At 37.6% G+C, this 18289-nt stretch overlaps 9 protein-coding genes across 9 annotated transcripts; 4 read left to right on the forward strand and 5 right to left on the reverse strand.

The window, feature by feature from the left end:
* Positions 1–509: 509 nt before the first annotated feature.
* On the forward strand, positions 510–2125 carry EV154DRAFT_504142 (glycosyltransferase family 2 protein). The gene has a single exon (XM_051601004.1). The coding sequence runs from the start codon at positions 603–605 to the stop codon at positions 2016–2018; it is 1416 nt and encodes a 471-aa protein (XP_051459214.1). The 5' UTR covers positions 510–602; the 3' UTR covers positions 2019–2125.
* On the reverse strand, positions 2126–3690 carry EV154DRAFT_504144 (WD40-repeat-containing domain protein). Its single transcript, XM_051601005.1, has 6 exons — positions 3619–3690; positions 3338–3548; positions 3137–3269; positions 2968–3064; positions 2397–2899; positions 2126–2329 (listed from the first exon to the last, which is right to left on the reverse strand). Exons 1-6 carry the CDS (start codon positions 3655–3657, stop codon positions 2158–2160), a joined length of 1155 nt encoding a protein of 384 aa, XP_051459215.1. The 5' UTR covers positions 3658–3690; the 3' UTR covers positions 2126–2157.
* Positions 3691–4870: 1180 nt separating this feature from the next.
* Positions 4871–6812, forward strand: EV154DRAFT_504146 (eIF3 subunit 6 N terminal domain-containing protein). The gene is made up of 5 exons (XM_051601006.1): positions 4871–5095; positions 5148–5265; positions 5369–5523; positions 5595–5699; positions 5765–6812. The coding sequence occupies exons 1-5, from the start codon at positions 5003–5005 to the stop codon at positions 6581–6583; spliced, it is 1290 nt and encodes a 429-aa protein (XP_051459216.1). The 5' UTR covers positions 4871–5002; the 3' UTR covers positions 6584–6812.
* A 618-nt stretch (positions 6813–7430) lies between these two features.
* On the forward strand, positions 7431–9434 carry EV154DRAFT_462195 (major facilitator superfamily domain-containing protein). Its single transcript, XM_051597581.1, has 7 exons — positions 7431–7662; positions 7735–7750; positions 7803–7899; positions 7961–8131; positions 8194–8534; positions 8589–8711; positions 8768–9434. Exons 1-7 carry the CDS (start codon positions 7446–7448, stop codon positions 9405–9407), a joined length of 1605 nt encoding a protein of 534 aa, XP_051459217.1. The 5' UTR covers positions 7431–7445; the 3' UTR covers positions 9408–9434.
* Positions 9435–9804: 370 nt separating this feature from the next.
* Positions 9805–11375, reverse strand: EV154DRAFT_504150 (Rho GTPase activation protein). The gene is made up of 3 exons (XM_051601007.1): positions 11061–11375; positions 10716–10931; positions 9805–10660 (listed from the first exon to the last, which is right to left on the reverse strand). Exons 1-3 carry the CDS (start codon positions 11182–11184, stop codon positions 9912–9914), a joined length of 1089 nt encoding a protein of 362 aa, XP_051459218.1. The 5' UTR covers positions 11185–11375; the 3' UTR covers positions 9805–9911.
* A 4-nt stretch (positions 11376–11379) lies between these two features.
* EV154DRAFT_462198 (uncharacterized protein) lies at positions 11380–12184 on the reverse strand. The gene is made up of 3 exons (XM_051597582.1): positions 11979–12184; positions 11649–11909; positions 11380–11588 (listed from the first exon to the last, which is right to left on the reverse strand). The coding sequence occupies exons 1-3, from the start codon at positions 12104–12106 to the stop codon at positions 11519–11521; spliced, it is 459 nt and encodes a 152-aa protein (XP_051459219.1). The 5' UTR covers positions 12107–12184; the 3' UTR covers positions 11380–11518.
* A 339-nt stretch (positions 12185–12523) lies between these two features.
* On the forward strand, positions 12524–13803 carry EV154DRAFT_504160 (GNS1/SUR4 family-domain-containing protein). Its single transcript, XM_051601008.1, has 3 exons — positions 12524–12696; positions 12753–13064; positions 13159–13803. Exons 1-3 carry the CDS (start codon positions 12540–12542, stop codon positions 13311–13313), a joined length of 624 nt encoding a protein of 207 aa, XP_051459220.1. The 5' UTR covers positions 12524–12539; the 3' UTR covers positions 13314–13803.
* On the reverse strand, positions 13752–15234 carry EV154DRAFT_601459 (uncharacterized protein). The gene is made up of 2 exons (XM_051607230.1): positions 14466–15234; positions 13752–14381 (listed from the first exon to the last, which is right to left on the reverse strand). Exons 1-2 carry the CDS (start codon positions 15154–15156, stop codon positions 13798–13800), a joined length of 1275 nt encoding a protein of 424 aa, XP_051459221.1. The 5' UTR covers positions 15157–15234; the 3' UTR covers positions 13752–13797.
* Positions 15235–15541: 307 nt separating this feature from the next.
* On the reverse strand, positions 15542–16853 carry EV154DRAFT_480072 (uncharacterized protein; the record flags this gene model as incomplete). Its single annotated transcript, XM_051598307.1, has 5 exons — positions 15542–15675; positions 15742–16029; positions 16094–16507; positions 16578–16592; positions 16832–16853. 5 exons carry the CDS (start codon positions 16851–16853, stop codon positions 15542–15544), a joined length of 873 nt encoding a protein of 290 aa, XP_051459222.1.
* Positions 16854–18289: the final 1436 nt, after the last annotated feature.

An 18289-nucleotide genomic window follows, 5' to 3' on the forward strand; every position in this document is an offset into this window, starting at 1 on the left:
CAACAAATCGTATAATCTATAAAGGAGAGATATCTCTGTATAAATACTCTATATTGATGGATGTGGTATCTTATTTCCATTTCTTCTTAATATGTACATACACTCATGCTATTAAAACATCAAGTTGATATACAAATAAAAATTTATCATCCAATCTAGCAATAATTTACAATTTATCAAGATGATTTTATTAATGCAAATACGTTAGTTGCGTAGATATACTTGAGTTGACATGAGAAAACAAAATGCTATAAATATGTTCTTCCCCATAAAAAAAAAGGCTGATGTTTACTTAGTCTTTCTCCTCATCAACTTGGTTTTAGCCCCCCAACCCCCAACTCTTTCTCATCCCCCCCTTCTCTTTTGTATTCATCTTCTCTTGTATGCATCCCCTTGTTTTCTGATAATCATGTCTTTCATACAATAATGCATGTCCATAATATATATTTATTTATATATATATATAAAAAAAAATGCAATGCCACCATCTTTGTATATCGTCTATTTTCTGATATTTTTTATTCAAGGCACAAAATACTTTTTTCTTTCTTTTATTCTTCTTTTTCTTTACAACTTCTTTTTTCTTTTTTGGTTCAAAATAAATGCTTTATCTTACAAATGATTTAGGTTTGCTACCCTTTTTCCTTCCATTAGGAATTATCGGATTTTATCGATATCTTTGGTTCTTTATAAAAGTACTTGCATGGATAGTATATGAACCAGTCCAGCCCAAAGCCAACCCAACTTATATTCCATCCCAAGATGTCACCATTATTGTACCTACCATTGATGCTGGTGAAGAGTTTAAGATTGCCGCTCGTAGTTGGCTCGCTTGCGATCCTAAAGAAATTGTCATCATCACCGAAGAGTCCATGCGAGGACCACTAGAAGATTTAGCCAACGAAGTTGATCCCACCAAAATTCGAGTATTGACTGTCTCAAAAGCTAACAAACGTCTACAAATGGTGGCCGGTGTCAATGCTACCACCACCGAACTATTGGTTTTTGCAGACGATGATGCTATTTGGAAACCTACTATGCTTACTTATATCCTTGCTTGTTTTGAAGATTTAAAGATGGGTGGTGTCGGAACTTGTCAAACAGTTCATGCTGTCAATCCAAATGGTCATCAAACCGTCTGGGAAGTACTCGCTGGCTTCCGTCTTACTATTCGAAATATCGAGGTCGCGGCATCCACTCATATTGATGGAGGTGTTTGTTGTTTATCAGGTCGAACGGCTGCTTATAGAACATTGATTCTTAAAGACCCTGCTTTCCAATTCGGTTTCCAAAACGATCTCTGGTTAGGAAAATACCCTTTAAATTCTGGCGATGATAAATTCTTGACTCGATGGATGGTCACTCATGGTTGGAATACATTTGTTCAAGTCTGCCCAGAGGCAGAATTATTCTCTACCTTCAAAGATAATTGGAGATTTATCAAACAAGTTCTAAGATGGACTCGAAATACATGGCGTTCTGATTTCAGATCATTATTTACAGAACGAAAGATCTGGAGCAGACATCCATTTGTTGCTTTTACTATGGTCGATAAAATCTTTAATCCAATCTCACTCTTGTCAGGTCCCATTCTCGTCATTATCTTTGCTTTAGGTCAAGCTGCAAACGCAGGTCCAACTAACGCTCCTTTACCTATCTGGAATGTCATCTTATCTTATTTTGGTTGGTTATTACTGACAAGAGGCCTCAAATTATTACCACATTTCTATCGCAGACCTCAAGACGTCATCCATTTACCAGCGTGGCTCTTATTTAATTACTATTTTGCTATCATGAAGGTTTATGCACTATTTACTCTCCATGAAGTTGGATGGGGAACACGTGCTGGTGTTGGCACCACGTTGGCTGCTGATATTGAAAAAGAAGGAAACGCAGAGCAAACACGACTAGATAATTTAAGCCAACAAGAGCACGATGAAAAAGTGTCGGATCATGTCCAATTAGACATGTCTTATACACCAGATAGAATCCTTGATGTAAATCCTAACCGCAACTAAACAAAAAACAAAAAATTACACGCATTAATACACACACACACACATAAATTCATAGTCATCGTTAATATATACCCCCTCTACCCTCCCAAATTTGTAATTCCATCATACATGAATAATAAATTATATTTTTTTGTTTTATTTACACGCCCAAAATCTTGAACTTTTCATTGGTTGGTACCTGACTAATTACAACTCTACCGGCATAAGAGATAGATGCAAAAGTCCAAGTATCTGCTGGACTCCATGCAACTTTATAGACACTATCTTCATGTTGGTCGTAAGTATAAATTAGACCATCTGTTGGCTTATTTCTATATAAACATGTAAACAAATTTTAACTTTTTTTAGACTTAAAAATAATCTTATCAGTTTACATACGTGCTTCTCCCGTAATCATCTGATTGCACATCTTTTTCGTCCTCGCTTGAGCTATCTAAATAAGAAGCAGCAGAAACCGAGACTACATTATGTAGATTGACCAGATTATCCGAACTAGATGTTAAAAGTAACTGATCTTGTAAGCTGTTGAACGCAACTGACCAAATCCAGTGTGAATGGGAATCCTCTTCTTGCCCCACATCCAAAATAGGTTCTTTCAATTGTCGAATATCCCATATATACACTTTGGCATCGTCTCCTCCCGTGACTACATGATAGGGTTTATTGGGGTTATAGTCTACAGCACGGATTGTACTCTTGTGTGCTTGGCATCGATTAAAACTGTTCTTGCCCGACCTTAAATCCCATCCTGACAGATTGCAGTCTCCTACAGTAATTAGTTCGGCTCCGTGTGGATTCCAGACCGCATTCTGAAGTTGACGTAATGATGGAGCATCGCTTTCTTTGGAAAACGTTGATGATACATCAATCACTAAAGAAGTCTACATTCACTCGCTTATTAGATTATCCATAATGATGAAGTTGTAGGAAAAAGCTTCTTTTTTTTTACCTGTGCTGTTGATGTATCATCTAAACTAGACAAATAGATCTTGTTGGAATCAATTGATATAATTTCCTGACTTTGTTCCTGAGGGTTCCAAAGTACTCTAGAATACAATAAATGCGTTATTCTGAACAGTTCTCTCTTTTCTTTTTATTTTTTATTTTTTGTCACTTGCTTTTTAACCCCTTCATTTTCCAAAGTAACCATACAGGTCAAATCATGACGTTGATCATTATCTTCTTTTCCTTCCGAATCCAGACCAGGTTTACGCCATAATGTAGCTTTTCTTTTTAACGGGTTTCCTGACACTTTTAAATCCACATAACGTTTATTATTAACAAAGATGCATTTTTTAAAACAACAAAAGGGGTATTACCTGGACTATGACTTGTAAATAGTAAATTTTCATCGGTTGGACAAGAGACGATATCCCATATTTCTTCGGGATGGTTATACAATGTGGGTGTAATAGCCATGGTATCATCATTGTATTCCAAAAGATAAATCGCATTGTCTTTTGCTCCCACTGTACCCGCTAAAAACTTGCTTTTTTCTATACTGCTAGTCACTGCTGTTAAACATCTCGCCTTTGTTTTTTTAAAGAAGAAAAAAAATTCATTAATCTCGGATCGTATGTTTCCTCTATACAATGCATACTTGATGTCGCAAACCAAAAACACTCGAAGTTTCAGTCATTGGTATTCTATAAAGTGAAAATGTATCTCCCACACCACTTTCTAAAAAAAAATGGTGTTCAAAAAACGCGCGCAGTTTGAACTTAACGTGATGTTTTTTACACTCAAGCAGGAATATCATAAATCTTTGTGCGCCGAATAGCGTGTAAGAAGCTAGATTTAACGGATATATTAAAGAGTGATATTATGGTATACCCTCACAATTGCACTTGTGTGCTTGTCTTAAGACTTTTTATTTTATTTCATAACTGATTTAATTGCAATGCTTTTGTGAGGAAAAAATAAGGCTTCCTTTCAAACTCTGTATATGACAATATGATAAAAGCAGTGTGCGTTTCCTTTTAGCAAATACTTGGTCATCCCATAATCACTTTTTAATTAGCAGGCATGTTTTAATTCTATCCTGTTTTGAAAATACGTAACGGCCGGATGCCGGTGCTAGTATCAAAGTTAAATTACGCCCTCCCCTCAAAAGCAAGTGCTACAAGACATTTGAGTGAAGTTTGTCACGATTATCCGAAAATGCGGTTCTTTCTTTATTTATGCTCAAAGACAACGCGTTTGAAAAAATATTGATGATTAGATTCTTTTTACAATTAAAGAGAACTTCTATGTATCTTTACCAAGTAAAATTGCTTCCCAGATATCTTCAAATCTAGGTTGACAGCAACTGTGCCAATTTGTTTGAAGCTATTGCTTCTCCTAGATATGACAATTAGTAGATACCATGAAGAGATAGCTATTAAAAAAATTAAAAGCTGATTTAAAACAATCATGTTTATATTCATCGCTTTAGCCACACAGAAAATAGACGCCTTTTTTCTCCCCGGGATTAACAATTCTGGGTTTCTAATCACTTTCAGAGAAACAGAAAAATCATTCTCGGCATTGATGAAAACGGCGTCATTCCTGGAAAAATAGAAAAGGTTAATATTTTTTAAAACACGGTTATGTAGTAATTTACTTTGCGATAAAAAAAAATTGTTAGGCAATTAGCAAAAAGATGAACGTAGCTTTGGGGGGTATTAGACTCTCAGACAAATGAAAACGGGGAACAATGAGCTGATAACAAAAAAAAAATAGGTCGTAACTCAGCCCATCATGTACAAACTAAATGGTCTCCTTTACTTTGTAATACAATGCTTTCCACAATAAAACAAAACGAATTCCAGCATTATGGATATCACCATGGATACCATCATGTTTGGGTTTCTATCCAAAAAATAGCTCATGAAGTGACTGTTGTAAAAAAAATTGAATACCAGCTGTATTATTTTTTTTTTATTTACCAAGCCTTCTAAAACTTTTTTTTTTCGTTTGTTGCAAATCTACCTATTTAATTAAACATGGCTGCCACACAAGATTTGACCATGAGAATGATTCCATTCTTGGATCGTCATCTCGTTTTCCCTCTTATTGAATTCTTGGAATTGAAGGAAGTAAAGTATATTTTTCAATCTGTTCATCATCATGTTATTAAAACTCTTGTAGGTTTATGCTCCCGAACAATTACTCGAAGCCAAGTACGACTTGTTTAAAAATTCCAACATGGTTGATTTCGTGCAAGACCTCTACAAGAAGCTTCACAAGACCGAAGAAGCTCCCAAGGGTAATTTTTTTTTTCTTATTATTATTTCTTTCTTACATCCGTAGAATGAGACGACATTTATATCAACCCCTCGCGTATTGACACACACCCCATCTATATGTAGAATTCACTGAAAAGAGAGAAAAGGTTTTGTCTCAAATGGAGGAATTAAGAACCAAGGCTCAAAAGGTCATGGACATTCTTGAAAAGCCCGAAGTCATTGCTGCTCTTCGTCAAGACAAGGCACAAAACTTGCAATACTTGAAGGAAAACTACAAGGTAAAATTTTCTAGAGTAGGGTAGAAAAGGGATTGTTTGACATTAACACGTCTTTTTTTTTTTGTAAAAAGTTTACTGATGATTCCATCAACATTTTATACGAATTCGGTCAATTCCAATACAACTGTGGTGATTATGGAGGAGCTGCTGACTATCTCTACCATTTCCGCGTTTTGGTAAAGAAAGATAAATAGAGAGAACAGGGGAACGATATAGGAAACTAACACTCAATGCTACATAGTCTACCGATAACGAACGCTCTCTTTCTGCCACTTGGGGTAAGATGGCATCGGAGATCTTGACAGGTAACTGGGACGCAGCTTTGGAAGAGATGCAAAAGTTGAGAGAAGCCATTGATCAAAAGAGCAACAGTTCGCCTCTTCAACAACTTCAACAACGTACTTGGCTCCTTCACTGGTCCTTGTTCGTGTTCTTCAACCACCCCAAGGGTCGTGACGGTATCGTCGATATGTTCCTTACGCCTCAATACATCAACACCATCCAAACATCTTGTCCCTGGATCTTGCGTTACCTTGCCACTGCTGTGGTAACCAACAAGCGTAGAAAGAACCAAATGAAGGAACTTGTCAAGATTATCGAACAAGAAGCATACGAATATAAAGACCCCGTCACCGAATTTGTTGAAGCACTCTTTGTTCGTTTCGATTTCGAAGGTGCTCAAAAGAAGTTGAAGGAATGTGAAGATGTTCTTTCCAATGATTTCTTTTTAGCCGCCACCCACGAAGATTTCATGGAAAGCGCCAGACAGTTCATTTCAGAGACATATTGCAGAATTCATCAAAAGATCGATATCAAGGAAATGTCACAAAGACTCAACTTGTCTCAGGAAGAAGGTGAGAAATGGATCGTCAACTTGATTAGAGATACACGTGTCGATGCCAAGATTGATTTTGAGGAAAATACCGTCATCATGAACACACCAGTTACTTCTGTATATCAACAAGTCATTGAACGTACAAAGGGTCTTTCTTTCCGATCACAGGTACTTGCTACCACCATCAAGAGACGTGAACTTGCACAGAACGAGGTTGCTGCATAAATAGATTTTTTTTTTTTTCATACAGTGATCTTCCCACTTACAATTCGAATCATCTTTTTTTTGAATCCTGTGGTACATTTTCTCGAAAATAAAAAAAAGGAACATTCAACAAGAAATAAAACAATTATAAAAAAATACATATACATTTTACCATTAGAACTACCTCAAAAGTATCATGCAAATTATTAATCTAAATTGAATATACAGTGATTGTAGTTGTACACACACCTCAACTACTACTGTTTTGTAAATAAGCTGCTTGAAGCCTTATTACCTAATTGATTAAGCAATCAATCACCTCATCCTGTATACCTAGGCGTCATAACGAATCACGCATAAAGAATGATTGGCAGTGACATGTGAGTCCCTTATTCTTATAATTATCTTAATGTCAGCACTTTTTTTATAAAAAATAAAAAGCAGAAAATCATTTCGAAAACTGCTTAATCAAAGTCCCTATTTAAATAGATAGAATCTTATAAGGCACGGCCCATACAATGCTGGAAAGGGTTATTATTCCAAAATTAAAGTTTCTAATTTTATGCATTTTCCGAAAAAAAAAATAATGTGCACCCATTACTGAGTTTCTATTTGTTAAAGAGAGAGTTTCCCAATTCAGGGGTGGTAGAAATGGGGAGAGAGGATGGAAAAAAAAAGCCGTGTTTTTTATAGAAGGGGGATGACAACCAGATGATTTATTACGTGTTGATTGGTTCTTTTCATCATTTTAGAAATATGATATACCTGGGGTAACTTCTCTCCTTGATCATATGATATGGAAAAAGCTGTATATATAAATAGTCTCTTTTCCTATTATATTTCTTTTTTTTTTCTTCTTCTTTACATTAAAAAAGGGTGTATAATGAGTAGTGAGCAAACATCTTTACTACAACAGAAACCGCCAAGGTCCACTCGACCCAAGGCACGTAGAAGACGATCTTCTTTTGATCCTGCCACGTATAATAGTATTGGCACTATAGCCGATACACCTTCCGATGGAGGTTCTGGTAGAGAACCAGGCCTCTCGCTTGCTCAAATCTTGGGTCTTACCATTTGCATGGCTGGTGTCCAATTTACATGTAAATCCTTTTTTTTTTTTCATTTCTTAATCTTTTGTTTATATTAAAACATGTACATTTGTAAACATTCAGGGACTGTAGAATTATCGTAAGTACTTAAATCTCATCTATATAAAATGTCATATATTAACTTTTAAAAGGTATGGTACACCGTATTTGTTATCACTTGACTTATCAAAGGAACTGACGGCATTAGTCTGGCTAGCCGGGCCTTTGTCTGGTCTTCTTGTGCAACCCGTAAGTAATAAATAAGGATGATTTCTCTCTCTCTTTTTTTTTTCTCAACTTCTTTCAATAGTTGATTGGCGCTTTCAGTGACAAGTGTACGTCTCGGTTTGGTAAACGCCGACCTTTTATTGTGGTATCGGGGTTCCTGACCTGTTTATCCATGATTGGCGTCGCTTATGCAAAGGAATTTGGTGCCTGGATTGCACGTCATTTTTATTCCCCTGACTCATTTGACCAAACTGTAAATATTATAATCACATGTCGGTTTTTTGTATATTGATCATCTCTCTCTCTCTACTGTAGGCGCACTTGTATGCGATCATTGTGGCCGTCTCTTCTTTCTACTTTCTCGACTTTACTTTAAACGCCGTACAAGCTATTTGTCGCGCCCTGATCCTAGACATTCCCCCTTTATGGCAACAAGAATATGCAAATGCTTGGAGTGCCCGTATGAGTAACTGTGCCATGGTGGTGGGCTATTTTGTAGGCTTTATGGATCTGGTAAAGTATTTCCCTTGGATGGGTGATTCTCAAATCAAGGTCTTTTGTATTGTGGCTATGGCTGTCTTTTTAGTCACGTTGGCCATCACCTGTGTCCTGGTACAGGAGAAGCAGCACGTCGAGACCGAGGACCAGGATACCTTGTAAGTGTGTTCTATATTCTGTGTTTGTGTGTGTATTAAGTATATGTGCTATAGACCTTGGTATAATACCTTGCAGTATATTTGGCGTGCTTTTCGCTTCTTGCCAAAACCCATTCAATCGCTGTGTAACACCCAGTTCTTTGCATGGATGGGTTGGTTTCCTTTTCTGTTTTACAGGTAAAACTAAAAGAGAGAAAAGTGTTTATTGTAATTGTAATTAACAATAAGAGAAGCACGCAGTGGGTATCGGATCTTTACTTTATAGCGCACCCACCTACGTCAGCCGAAGATGTCAACTGGGCCGAAGGTACACGAGCAGGCTCATTTGCACTACTGTGTAACTCGATGGTGTCTGTAGTAGCCGGTATGGTAATTCCAGCTTTGGTAATGCGATTTGAGAAAAGGGTATGGTGGTTGTCCCTCATGAATGTGTACACGGGGTCTCAGTTGATTATTGCTGCAGCCCTTTTATCCACCTGGTTCATTCGGTCCGTATCTTGGGCCACGTTAGTATTGGCCATTATGGGTATTCCTTGGGCCATTGTGCTCTGGATTCCCTTTTCTCTTGTGGGCGAGTATGTTAGTTATGAAGATGAGCAGCGTAAAAAAGGTGCGAGTGTGGTCGTGGTTGGGTCGGAGGATCAACAGGATGATTTTGACGCCGGCATGATCTTGGGTGTGCATAATATGTACATTGTCTTTCCTCAATTTGCTGTGGCTATTATTTCTTCCTTAATTTTTGCGGCTTCTGCTGCAGAGGGTCCTGTGCAAGGGAAAGATGGATCCAATGTGGCTACAGTCTTGGCATTTGGTGGGTTGATGGCATTAATTGCTGCTGTTGCTAGTCGGTATATTGTACGTGTCAATAAATAAATAAAAGCTCCATCATGTTGCACAGTGAATATAATGGAAATTGTTTATGCTTTTTCCAAAGGTCCCACACATTATTTCTGTCAATTCTGTATTTAGTTTCGATATGTGTAACCCTCATGGAATAACACTTTGCCTTTTTGGAGAGCACTTTTTTTTTAAAAAAAATGATAGGCACCTTCTTAATCTGTTGAGGGTGGGGTGCACGATAAACAACTGCTTGGAAAAGGAAATGGGTCGAATGGTATCACCCTTTGTCCTCACGAGACCTAATAACGTAGCAATGACATTATATAATATGTGTGTCACAACCCGAATTTTTAAGCTCTGACTCCACTTTCTTTCCAAAATTAAACAAAAGTGATACACTTTTCTTTTTTATGTTTTGCAGCACAAAATATTTGTTGTTATAGATACAATCAATTCCTTTATTATTGATTCTTAGAAAAAAAAGAATGAGGGGGGGTATATTAGATAAATGAATATAAAAAAAAAGAAAAACATCTTCTACTTGGTGAGAGAAGAAGATGGAGTTGAATAAACAGTGCTCGTTGAGTTTGAATGAACGAGTTGAGTACAACAAGGTCTATCAAGTACAGCGGAAGAAGACACACGGTTCTTTAACGATTTACATGTGGTCTGTCTTGTTCTCATTACCACAACTTTATATAACTCATCGCTAGTGGAATGACTGGATCGTCTTTGAATAAAGGCATGTGGTGGAGTGGGTGGTTTCGTCGGTGGCACGATATCTAATAACAACTCCGTTTGTTGTTGTTGTTGATGAGGATGAAGTGATAGGCTAGTGGAATGCCGCCCATTTCCGTGTGACATAGAATTAATAGTGGTTGCAGAAGAAGAAGGATGACAGGGGACAGTGTGATGTCCTACAGAGGTGTAGAATAAAGAGTCTTTCCAGAGAGCTAGTAATTGATCACTGGATTCGATTAATAAAGTCCAAATCTGTGTCCATTTACTGTTGGTCTCGATAAACTGGCCCATATCGTTCATCATCTTTGTGCGTGTGTGTCGTTTCACCCAAGAAGGTATCTCTTTTAAATTATGTTCGAGCCCAGTACAGACAGGTGCTAATACCACTGCCAATGCTTCCGGATTCATCATATTAATATCCGCGTGTTTCTGTATTAACGAAGCCATCATTATCATGTAATAAATCAAGTGAAAATGCTCTCGTGGCAATTGTTGAATCTTTAGTGCCAGTGCATTGATCGTTGCCTTTGTCGAGAAAGACCGGTCTAAGTTAGATGTAAGAAGAAGAGAAAGAAAGAAAAATAATGAATCTGCATGTACCGTATATTTCGATAAACTCGCTGTGACACATGATGGGAATTACAGGATCCGGTAATTGCCTGAGAAACTTCTTGACCACGCCCGTGATAGCGTGAATATCATACGTTCGTAAATCAATGTATTTTCCATACGTGGGTGGTTTATCGAAATCCAACAATAAATTCTCTACTTCGGGTGCTGCACCCGAAAGTCTAAATATGCCTTCGACAAGCAATCCTATATTTTTTTTAAAAAAAAATCATGCAGCACACACACGCGCGCGGAGAGAAAGAGAAAAGAGAGAGAGAGAAAGAGATTTAGACCTCAGCAGATTGTTATTGTTTTTCTTTTTCTTTTTAAACTTACCTCGCTTGATAATCTCTTCAAAACATCGATAGACGGGATCAGGTACGCTCAAACCATACTCGTTGTAGGAGCCACACAAAGAGGCCGATTTTAACGGAGCTCCAAAGATGCCCTTTGTAATCATGGCACCTGCTTTTTTTTTAATATAACTCTCTTGTTTCTTTTTTTAATGGGAAGAGTACCTTTTTTGGGGTGCCCTTGATAACCCATGCTATTTAGAAAATGAAGTTTTCCATTCGATAAAAATGAACGTAGATTCTTTTGTCGTTTTTTATCACTAAGATTATCATCGGAAATCATTTTCTTTATGTAAGAGAGAAAAAAAAGAACAAAAAAAGAAAAAAAAAAAAGGATTTTTTTTTTTTTTTTTTTCAGTGCGCGGGTTGCCGTGGAAACGGTAAAAAAAAAGAGGAGCTTAAATGTTGTGTCACTTGACACAAATGATCTGTGCAAACTTTTTATTCTAAACCTTTGTCGTCGTCATGATATAATTGGCTTTCCAAATACTCACTCCAAGAGATGAGACCGCTTTTTTTAATAGAAGATTAGCAAGACGCGTTTGAATAAATAAAATTAAAAAAAACTTACTCGCCATTCTTGTCATCTTCTTCTAGGACATGGTCTACCATCGCATTCACTTCATCCAACGGAATTAAATCATGCTCTTTCTCTCCTTCTTCTTGATGATCAAAATCAGTAAAGGCAGCTCTCAATTCATGACCATCCAAATAGCCATCCCCGTTCGTATCATGAATAACAAAGAGGTAATAAATCATGTCCTGTTCACTGGGTTCTGGTGCATCCTCGGTATCATTTTTGACCATGGCTTTGATATGTTCCTGAATATGTCTTTTTTTTTTTTTTACATGTGAATACTTTTTTCTACCTGATAACGCGTGTGTACAAAATGTTACTCACTGCTTGTTTTTCTTCTCGTTGCCGTAATTTGAATGTGCGTCAGTGTTATACCGATGTGTACCAGGTCCGGCGGACACAAGAAACATGAGACATCCAAGCATGAATACAATCCACAGCGTATAACCCATCCTTTTAAATAAATAAGAGAGAGAGAGAGAGAGAGAGAGGGACGAGAGAGAAAGAGAGGGACGAGAGCAGGATAGACGCCTGCACTTAGCCCTTCGGAAACCCCTTAAGCCCCTTTTATCTAAGGTAACACACCATGTCATCAAGGCCTTATTTATCTCTCTTGTGTGACCATAAGCCAGAAATAAATATCATAAATATTCTCATGTCAAATTGACATGGGCGTGGAAAAGGGCTGATAATTAAAATGACAATACAAGCAAAATGCAGGTTTTTTTTATTGCTCATTGTATGAACTGACTTTATATATTTTTTTTGGGGGAGCGAGCGGATAAAAAAAAAAAAAAAAAAAAAATCTGAACATAAAAAGAGAAATTTGACTTGCAGCTGGCCCCCTTCCTCTTTCTTTCTTTCTTGTATTAAGCACGACAAATTATGGAGCAGTTGAAACAACTTCATTTTACACCCGAAACACCTTTTGGGTTACCTCTTTATCCTTACTTTGAAAAGGCTTTCGAGGCAGTCACTGGTACAGCTGCTAGTAAGTTTGACTATGTTCCTCAAGTCACTCCCCTCTCCACCGTCAATGAAGGTAAGTTTTTTTAGTTTTTCGCGTCCCTTCTTCCATCTCATCATCTCGCTCCATAGTCACCATGACATGTGTGACCTACTTCATCGTCATCTTTGGTGGTCGTTACCTCATGAAGAATGTGCCCGCTTTCAAGCTCCAGATTCCCTTCATGATTCACAACTTTTTGTTGACCGCTGTTTCCTTCCTTCTTCTCGTCTTGATGGTCGAGCAAATCTTTCCCATCTTTTACCACAATGGTGTCATGGCCGCTATCTGTGCTGACGCTACTTGGACTCAACCTTTAGAATTGCTTTATTACCTTAATTACCTCGTAAAGTATTGGGAGCTTATTGACACCATCTTTTTAGTCCTCAAGAAGAAGAACCTTGGTAAGTTGTGTGTTGTGTGTGTGTGTGTGTGTGTGTGTGTGTGTGTATGTGTGTGTGTATGTGTTTGTACAATGGTATTAACATCCATACACAGAATTCCTCCATTATTACCATCACTCTTTGACTATGGTGCTCTGTTTCACTCAGCTCAACGGCCGAACCTCCGTGGTAAGTTTAGATTTTAGGATAGCATCATTTTCACATGGGAATAAGTGGGTGGTGGTACTAAAAAAAATTTACATTATATAGTCTTGGGTACCTATCACCTTGAATTTGACTGTCCACGTCTTCATGTACTATTACTATTTCCGTACTGCAGCTGGTGCCAAGATTTGGTGGAAAAAGTACTTGACCACACTTCAAATCACTCAATTCATCATTGACCTTGTTGTCATCTATTTCTGTACTTATACCTATTTCACTTTTACTTACTGGCCTCATCTTCCCAATATGGGAAGCTGTGCTGGTACAGAAACCTCTGCTCTCTTCGGCTGTCTTTTATTGTCTTCTTATTTGGTCTTATTCATCAACTTTTATCGTATCACCTATCAAGCTAAGAAGGCCGCTGCTCGCAAGCAAAAGGAGGATCAAAAAATTAGACCCAAAACCAAGAAGATTTAAATAATTTTTGTTCTTTTTTAATACTTATTACCATAAACACACACACTTTTTTCTTAATATATACATTTTTTTATTTTTTATTATTATTATTTTTTTTTTTTATTGTTATCACTTAAAACACATGTCCTTCCAAGCCTAAAAACACCTTGTATAAAATTAAAGCCCAGCTGTCCAATGGTCCCGGAATACAGTAACGAAGACAATCTTGACCTCCGACATGCCCATCGGGCCTTAAATCAGACAAGGCAGCTAAATCCACAAATAACCCTCCTGCCGCTTCCACAATCACGCGTGCCATAGCGTTACGACGCCCAATCTCACTCCATCCAAAAGGCAAACTTCGCAATGCTTCATCCGTCAATGGCTCCTTTAAGGGTCCCGTTGCTTCGTTACAAAAGGGGTGACCAATACCCGTGGACCGGTAAATTAATAAAGCCTTGGGGTTACCTTTACGCATCACACGCAATGTTTCAATCAGTCCGTGAATAAAACTCTCGTCGCTCTCAAGCACAGGTGCACGGTTGATGATGACAATGGGATAGCCTCGCATAATAGACGCACTGGTAAATGGCCATTCGATGACGTCGGCTTTTGGATGTCCGTGGTTTGCATTCATTTTGCGACGCACTGATAAGATATCGTTACGGAGATATCTCAATCGTGTCTCCATAAAGGGTTCGGTACATACTGTATGATCTGGTTTTTTGAAGAAGTATTAGCTATATATATATATATATATATTTTTCAAGACCTATTAATAAAAATAAATATAATAATAACCTTTGCAGTTGAGTTCCCCAAAGCAGACAGCGGGGCCATCCCGCAGTGTGTCTAAAAATAATTCATGTAGCTGATAATGAACCAAATCTCCTACCAACAGGACATGTCGACCACGCAACACTTTGCACCAGTTCTCGCCATCCACCTCAACCCCTGTGGATCCACACTGAGACTCCCACACATATTTGACAGCATCTCGTTGTCCACTTGTATTGGACTTGGCAAACTTACGATCACAGCTACCGTATAAGGGATCTTGAAAGTGAGGCATGCCCTTTGTAAACGGAACAGATACCCAATGACCTCGTGTCCAACAGTCAACCGTGGCTCGAAATTGAGCGGCCTCTGCGTCTGTCTTGAATACCGAACCGGGTATACCTTGGATCTGTGCAAACTCATCCTCCACCGCTTGGGTGGCCTTAATAATCATATTGTTCGTAAGCTTTTGACGTTCTTTGGTGCTCAAGTGTGTAGTCGTATACTTGTTGGTTTTCAGGTCTGTTAAAGACACATGTGCTTGCTGATACCAGGGGAAATGGTGTCCATTGTCACTTTCGGCAACAAGTGTTTCAACCTCATTCGAACTAAACGTGCGAATCAGATGCACCGTTAATAAAAACAAACATATATACAAGGCAATACGGGACCAGCCCATCCTTCGCCATCGATGTGCATCTAGTAAACTCGTCATTGTGGGTTGTGTGTGTGTGTGTGTAATAAAGAGAAAAAAGAAAAAGAGTGATTAGGTTTCACTTTTTTTTAAAAAAAAAGAGAGAGAAACAATCAAAGCCACTCCTGTGTCGATCCCCTTTATTTTTAGCTGCTAAAAACATCGAATCAACACGTGTAATTTAATATTAATTTTATAGCAAATTCTATTAAACAACCGCTCATAAGGATGAACCTGTTCTGTTCATCTTGTTATTAGGAGGGCAAAGTCTCCTTTGTAAAAACGTGCACTCTTTTCGAGATTCATCTATTTCAGCAAATAGTTCCTTTATGTGATCCGCACAAGTAAAAAGATCAAGTCATGCAATAAGAAATGGCAGATAAATATTATTTATGTAGATTGTTTATTATTTAGTTTTGGCATCTTCTTGTGAAGATATTTCCAATAAAGCTGTCAGCATTTGATCTCTCACGTTATTTGCTAATGTATCAATCGATGCCGAATCTTCTAATACGTCCTTTGTTTCAATAGCCGGTAAAACTAAAATTATAAATGTTTTCAGCTGTGTTATTCCCCAATGAAAAGAAAAGAAAAAAAAAAACTTACCCCTGATCTTGATATCGCCGTAACCAAAGTGTTTTTGCTTGGGGTTGAAAATTTCCTTATAATTGGCAACAACAATAGGGATGACGGGTACCTTGGCTTGTGTTGCCATGTAAAACGCACCCTTCTTAAACGGCAACAAATCAACCTTCTCAACTCCACTACGAGTTCCCTCAGGAAAAATAAACACACTTGTCTTCTTTCGGTGAATGTCCTCTGCTGCCTGTCTGGCTTGTTTAATGGCTCCCTCGCGGTTGGTACGGTCTAAAAAGATGGATTTGCTCAAGATCACTTTTAAAAAAGAAAAAAGGGTTAAAATCCAACTTACAGAAAGCTCTTTAAAGCAAAAACTTACTGAACCAGCCAAGGATGGGGTAATACTTGAGTGCCTTTTTTGAAACAACCGACGTACTTTTGGGGAAGACGGCGCCCATATAAACAATATCCAATAAGGTTTGATGATTACAAACATAGATGGCCGATTGACCGTCCTTTGCGAAATTCTCTTCTCCTTCGACCTGAGAGCCAATGTCGAGAAAGCGTTTATTGATCATCTTGTGAAAACGAGCCACCGTCCAATTTATCAAGTGCGCTTTTCCAAGAATCGGTAACGTCACAGAGGCTGCCACTCCGTAAAGCGCTGAAATCATCAAACAAACTAAAGATATAAAACTACGGTAACGGTATCCTCCTCTTCTTCTAAATATCGCCTGAAGAATAATCGGTAATAATGCCCATATTCCCCAAGGCACTCTCTGTAACGATGTGCCTATATGATTCGCTGCTTTTTACTTATCAGTCTTTCCTTCTCTTTTTTTCTTGCTCTTTCTAAGTCTTACCTAATTCTGCCATATCTCTTGTATGTGTAAAGTAAAGAAAAAGGGGGAAAAAAGAGCAAAAAAGACTAAAAAAAGCTTATGTATTCTTTTTACTGGCACGTGAAGGCCCAATAATTGTTGAACGCTCATTACTCCGCTAGCACCGGTACTTTGATTTTCCCCCCTCCCCTTTTTCCGCTCTACTTTAATTAAAGTGCCACAACAACAATAAGCATGAGACTATTTGTACACTATCAGTAAAAAGCTTTTCTTACCAAAAGTTGTCAACAATGGCATGTTATTTCTCGGTTAACTCCTCTGCATTTAACTTTGAATACAGCCGTCCTCTATTTATTTATTTTTAAAAAAAAAGAAAAAAAAAAAAACTAAAATCACAACACACTCTCAAAAGATGTATGCCGGCTGTTCATCTCATACAATAAAAAAAAAAAGCTTGGATGAGGCGTGATCTTTTCTATTGGTAGTATGATTTACCCAGTCTTTTCCTTGGCTTTTTCATATTCAAGTTACTTGAAACTCTTGCTCATTCACTCAACTAAAAAGAACAAAAAAACACCGCATAAATGTGTACATGGATTCAATTGAAAATTCAACTTTCTTTTTTTGGAGGATGATCATGGACCTGCAGTGCTTTTTAGATATAAACACGGATCTACCGGCATAAAAAGAAAAAATTAGGTTATTTTATTTTTTTTGCATTTATATTTTAGTCATTCATTACTTTTCAGCATTTTCACGCTTTAAAGTAATGGTCTTGTCCTAAAGATTTACCGTAATTGACAAACTGAGGGACCATATTTAGAAACAAACAAAAAAAGAAAACATGGTGTACATTCCCTTCTTTGCTCTAGATCTGTGTCTTTTTCTTTATATTCAATTGTATCTTGTATGGAGGAAGAAAGTATAATGCTTAAACAAAGCGCTTCTGATGATTGAATATTACCAATAACTTTAGTTTTTGATGCGTGTTTAAACACATTCAATCTCTAAAATACGCATGAATATATGCACTGCCAAATGAAATTCACATACTACACTTTTTCTTATTTTATCGTGTTTTTGTCAGATACCTGTGCACATTAACCTCATTACCTTTATTACTCACTTAATAAAATCTTGTTCAGCATACTAAAGCCTTCACGGTTATTGAATTTTAAAGAATCAACACAATGAGTAAAGTACTGCACTGCTTAAATGTCCCTAGTGATGAAGGGTGTTCCTGACTTGTTTTTTTTCTGCCATGGCACCAGTCCCCCCTCCCCCGCAGCCCTGCTAAAATACTCAACGCAATGCTCGAACGGAATCTGTTGGGTTCTATGTAAATGGTAACATAAAGAAACAAGGTACACTTACCTCTATAATTTTTACATTTTTTATTAAGGGAGGGCACTTTACTTGGTCGAAATTCTCTGCTGATTGATCCTTTGAACGCGCCTGATACTGGTCCTCCCCTCCCTTCTTCCCCCCCCCCCATTCTTTTTATTTAGTTGGACATAAATTCCTGGTACTAATTCCTCGTTTTGAAGAAACCCCAATCGAAATTATATGACGTATGCCGCCTATAAGTAGCTTATAAGTCTCTCCTTTACCTTTCAGTGGGTTTCAAATGACGAGGTCTATAAGTTCGTTGAAAACAGAATTAAATGTTCTTCTTGTGATTTTTAACAAGCATGGAATTGGTTTTCCTCACAGCGACATTTTGACTAGGTAGT

This window comes from Mucor mucedo (assembly GCF_025094135.1).
Source record: "Mucor mucedo strain NRRL 3635 chromosome Unknown EV154scaffold_31, whole genome shotgun sequence".
Lineage (NCBI taxonomy): Eukaryota > Fungi > Mucoromycota > Mucoromycetes > Mucorales > Mucoraceae > Mucor > Mucor mucedo.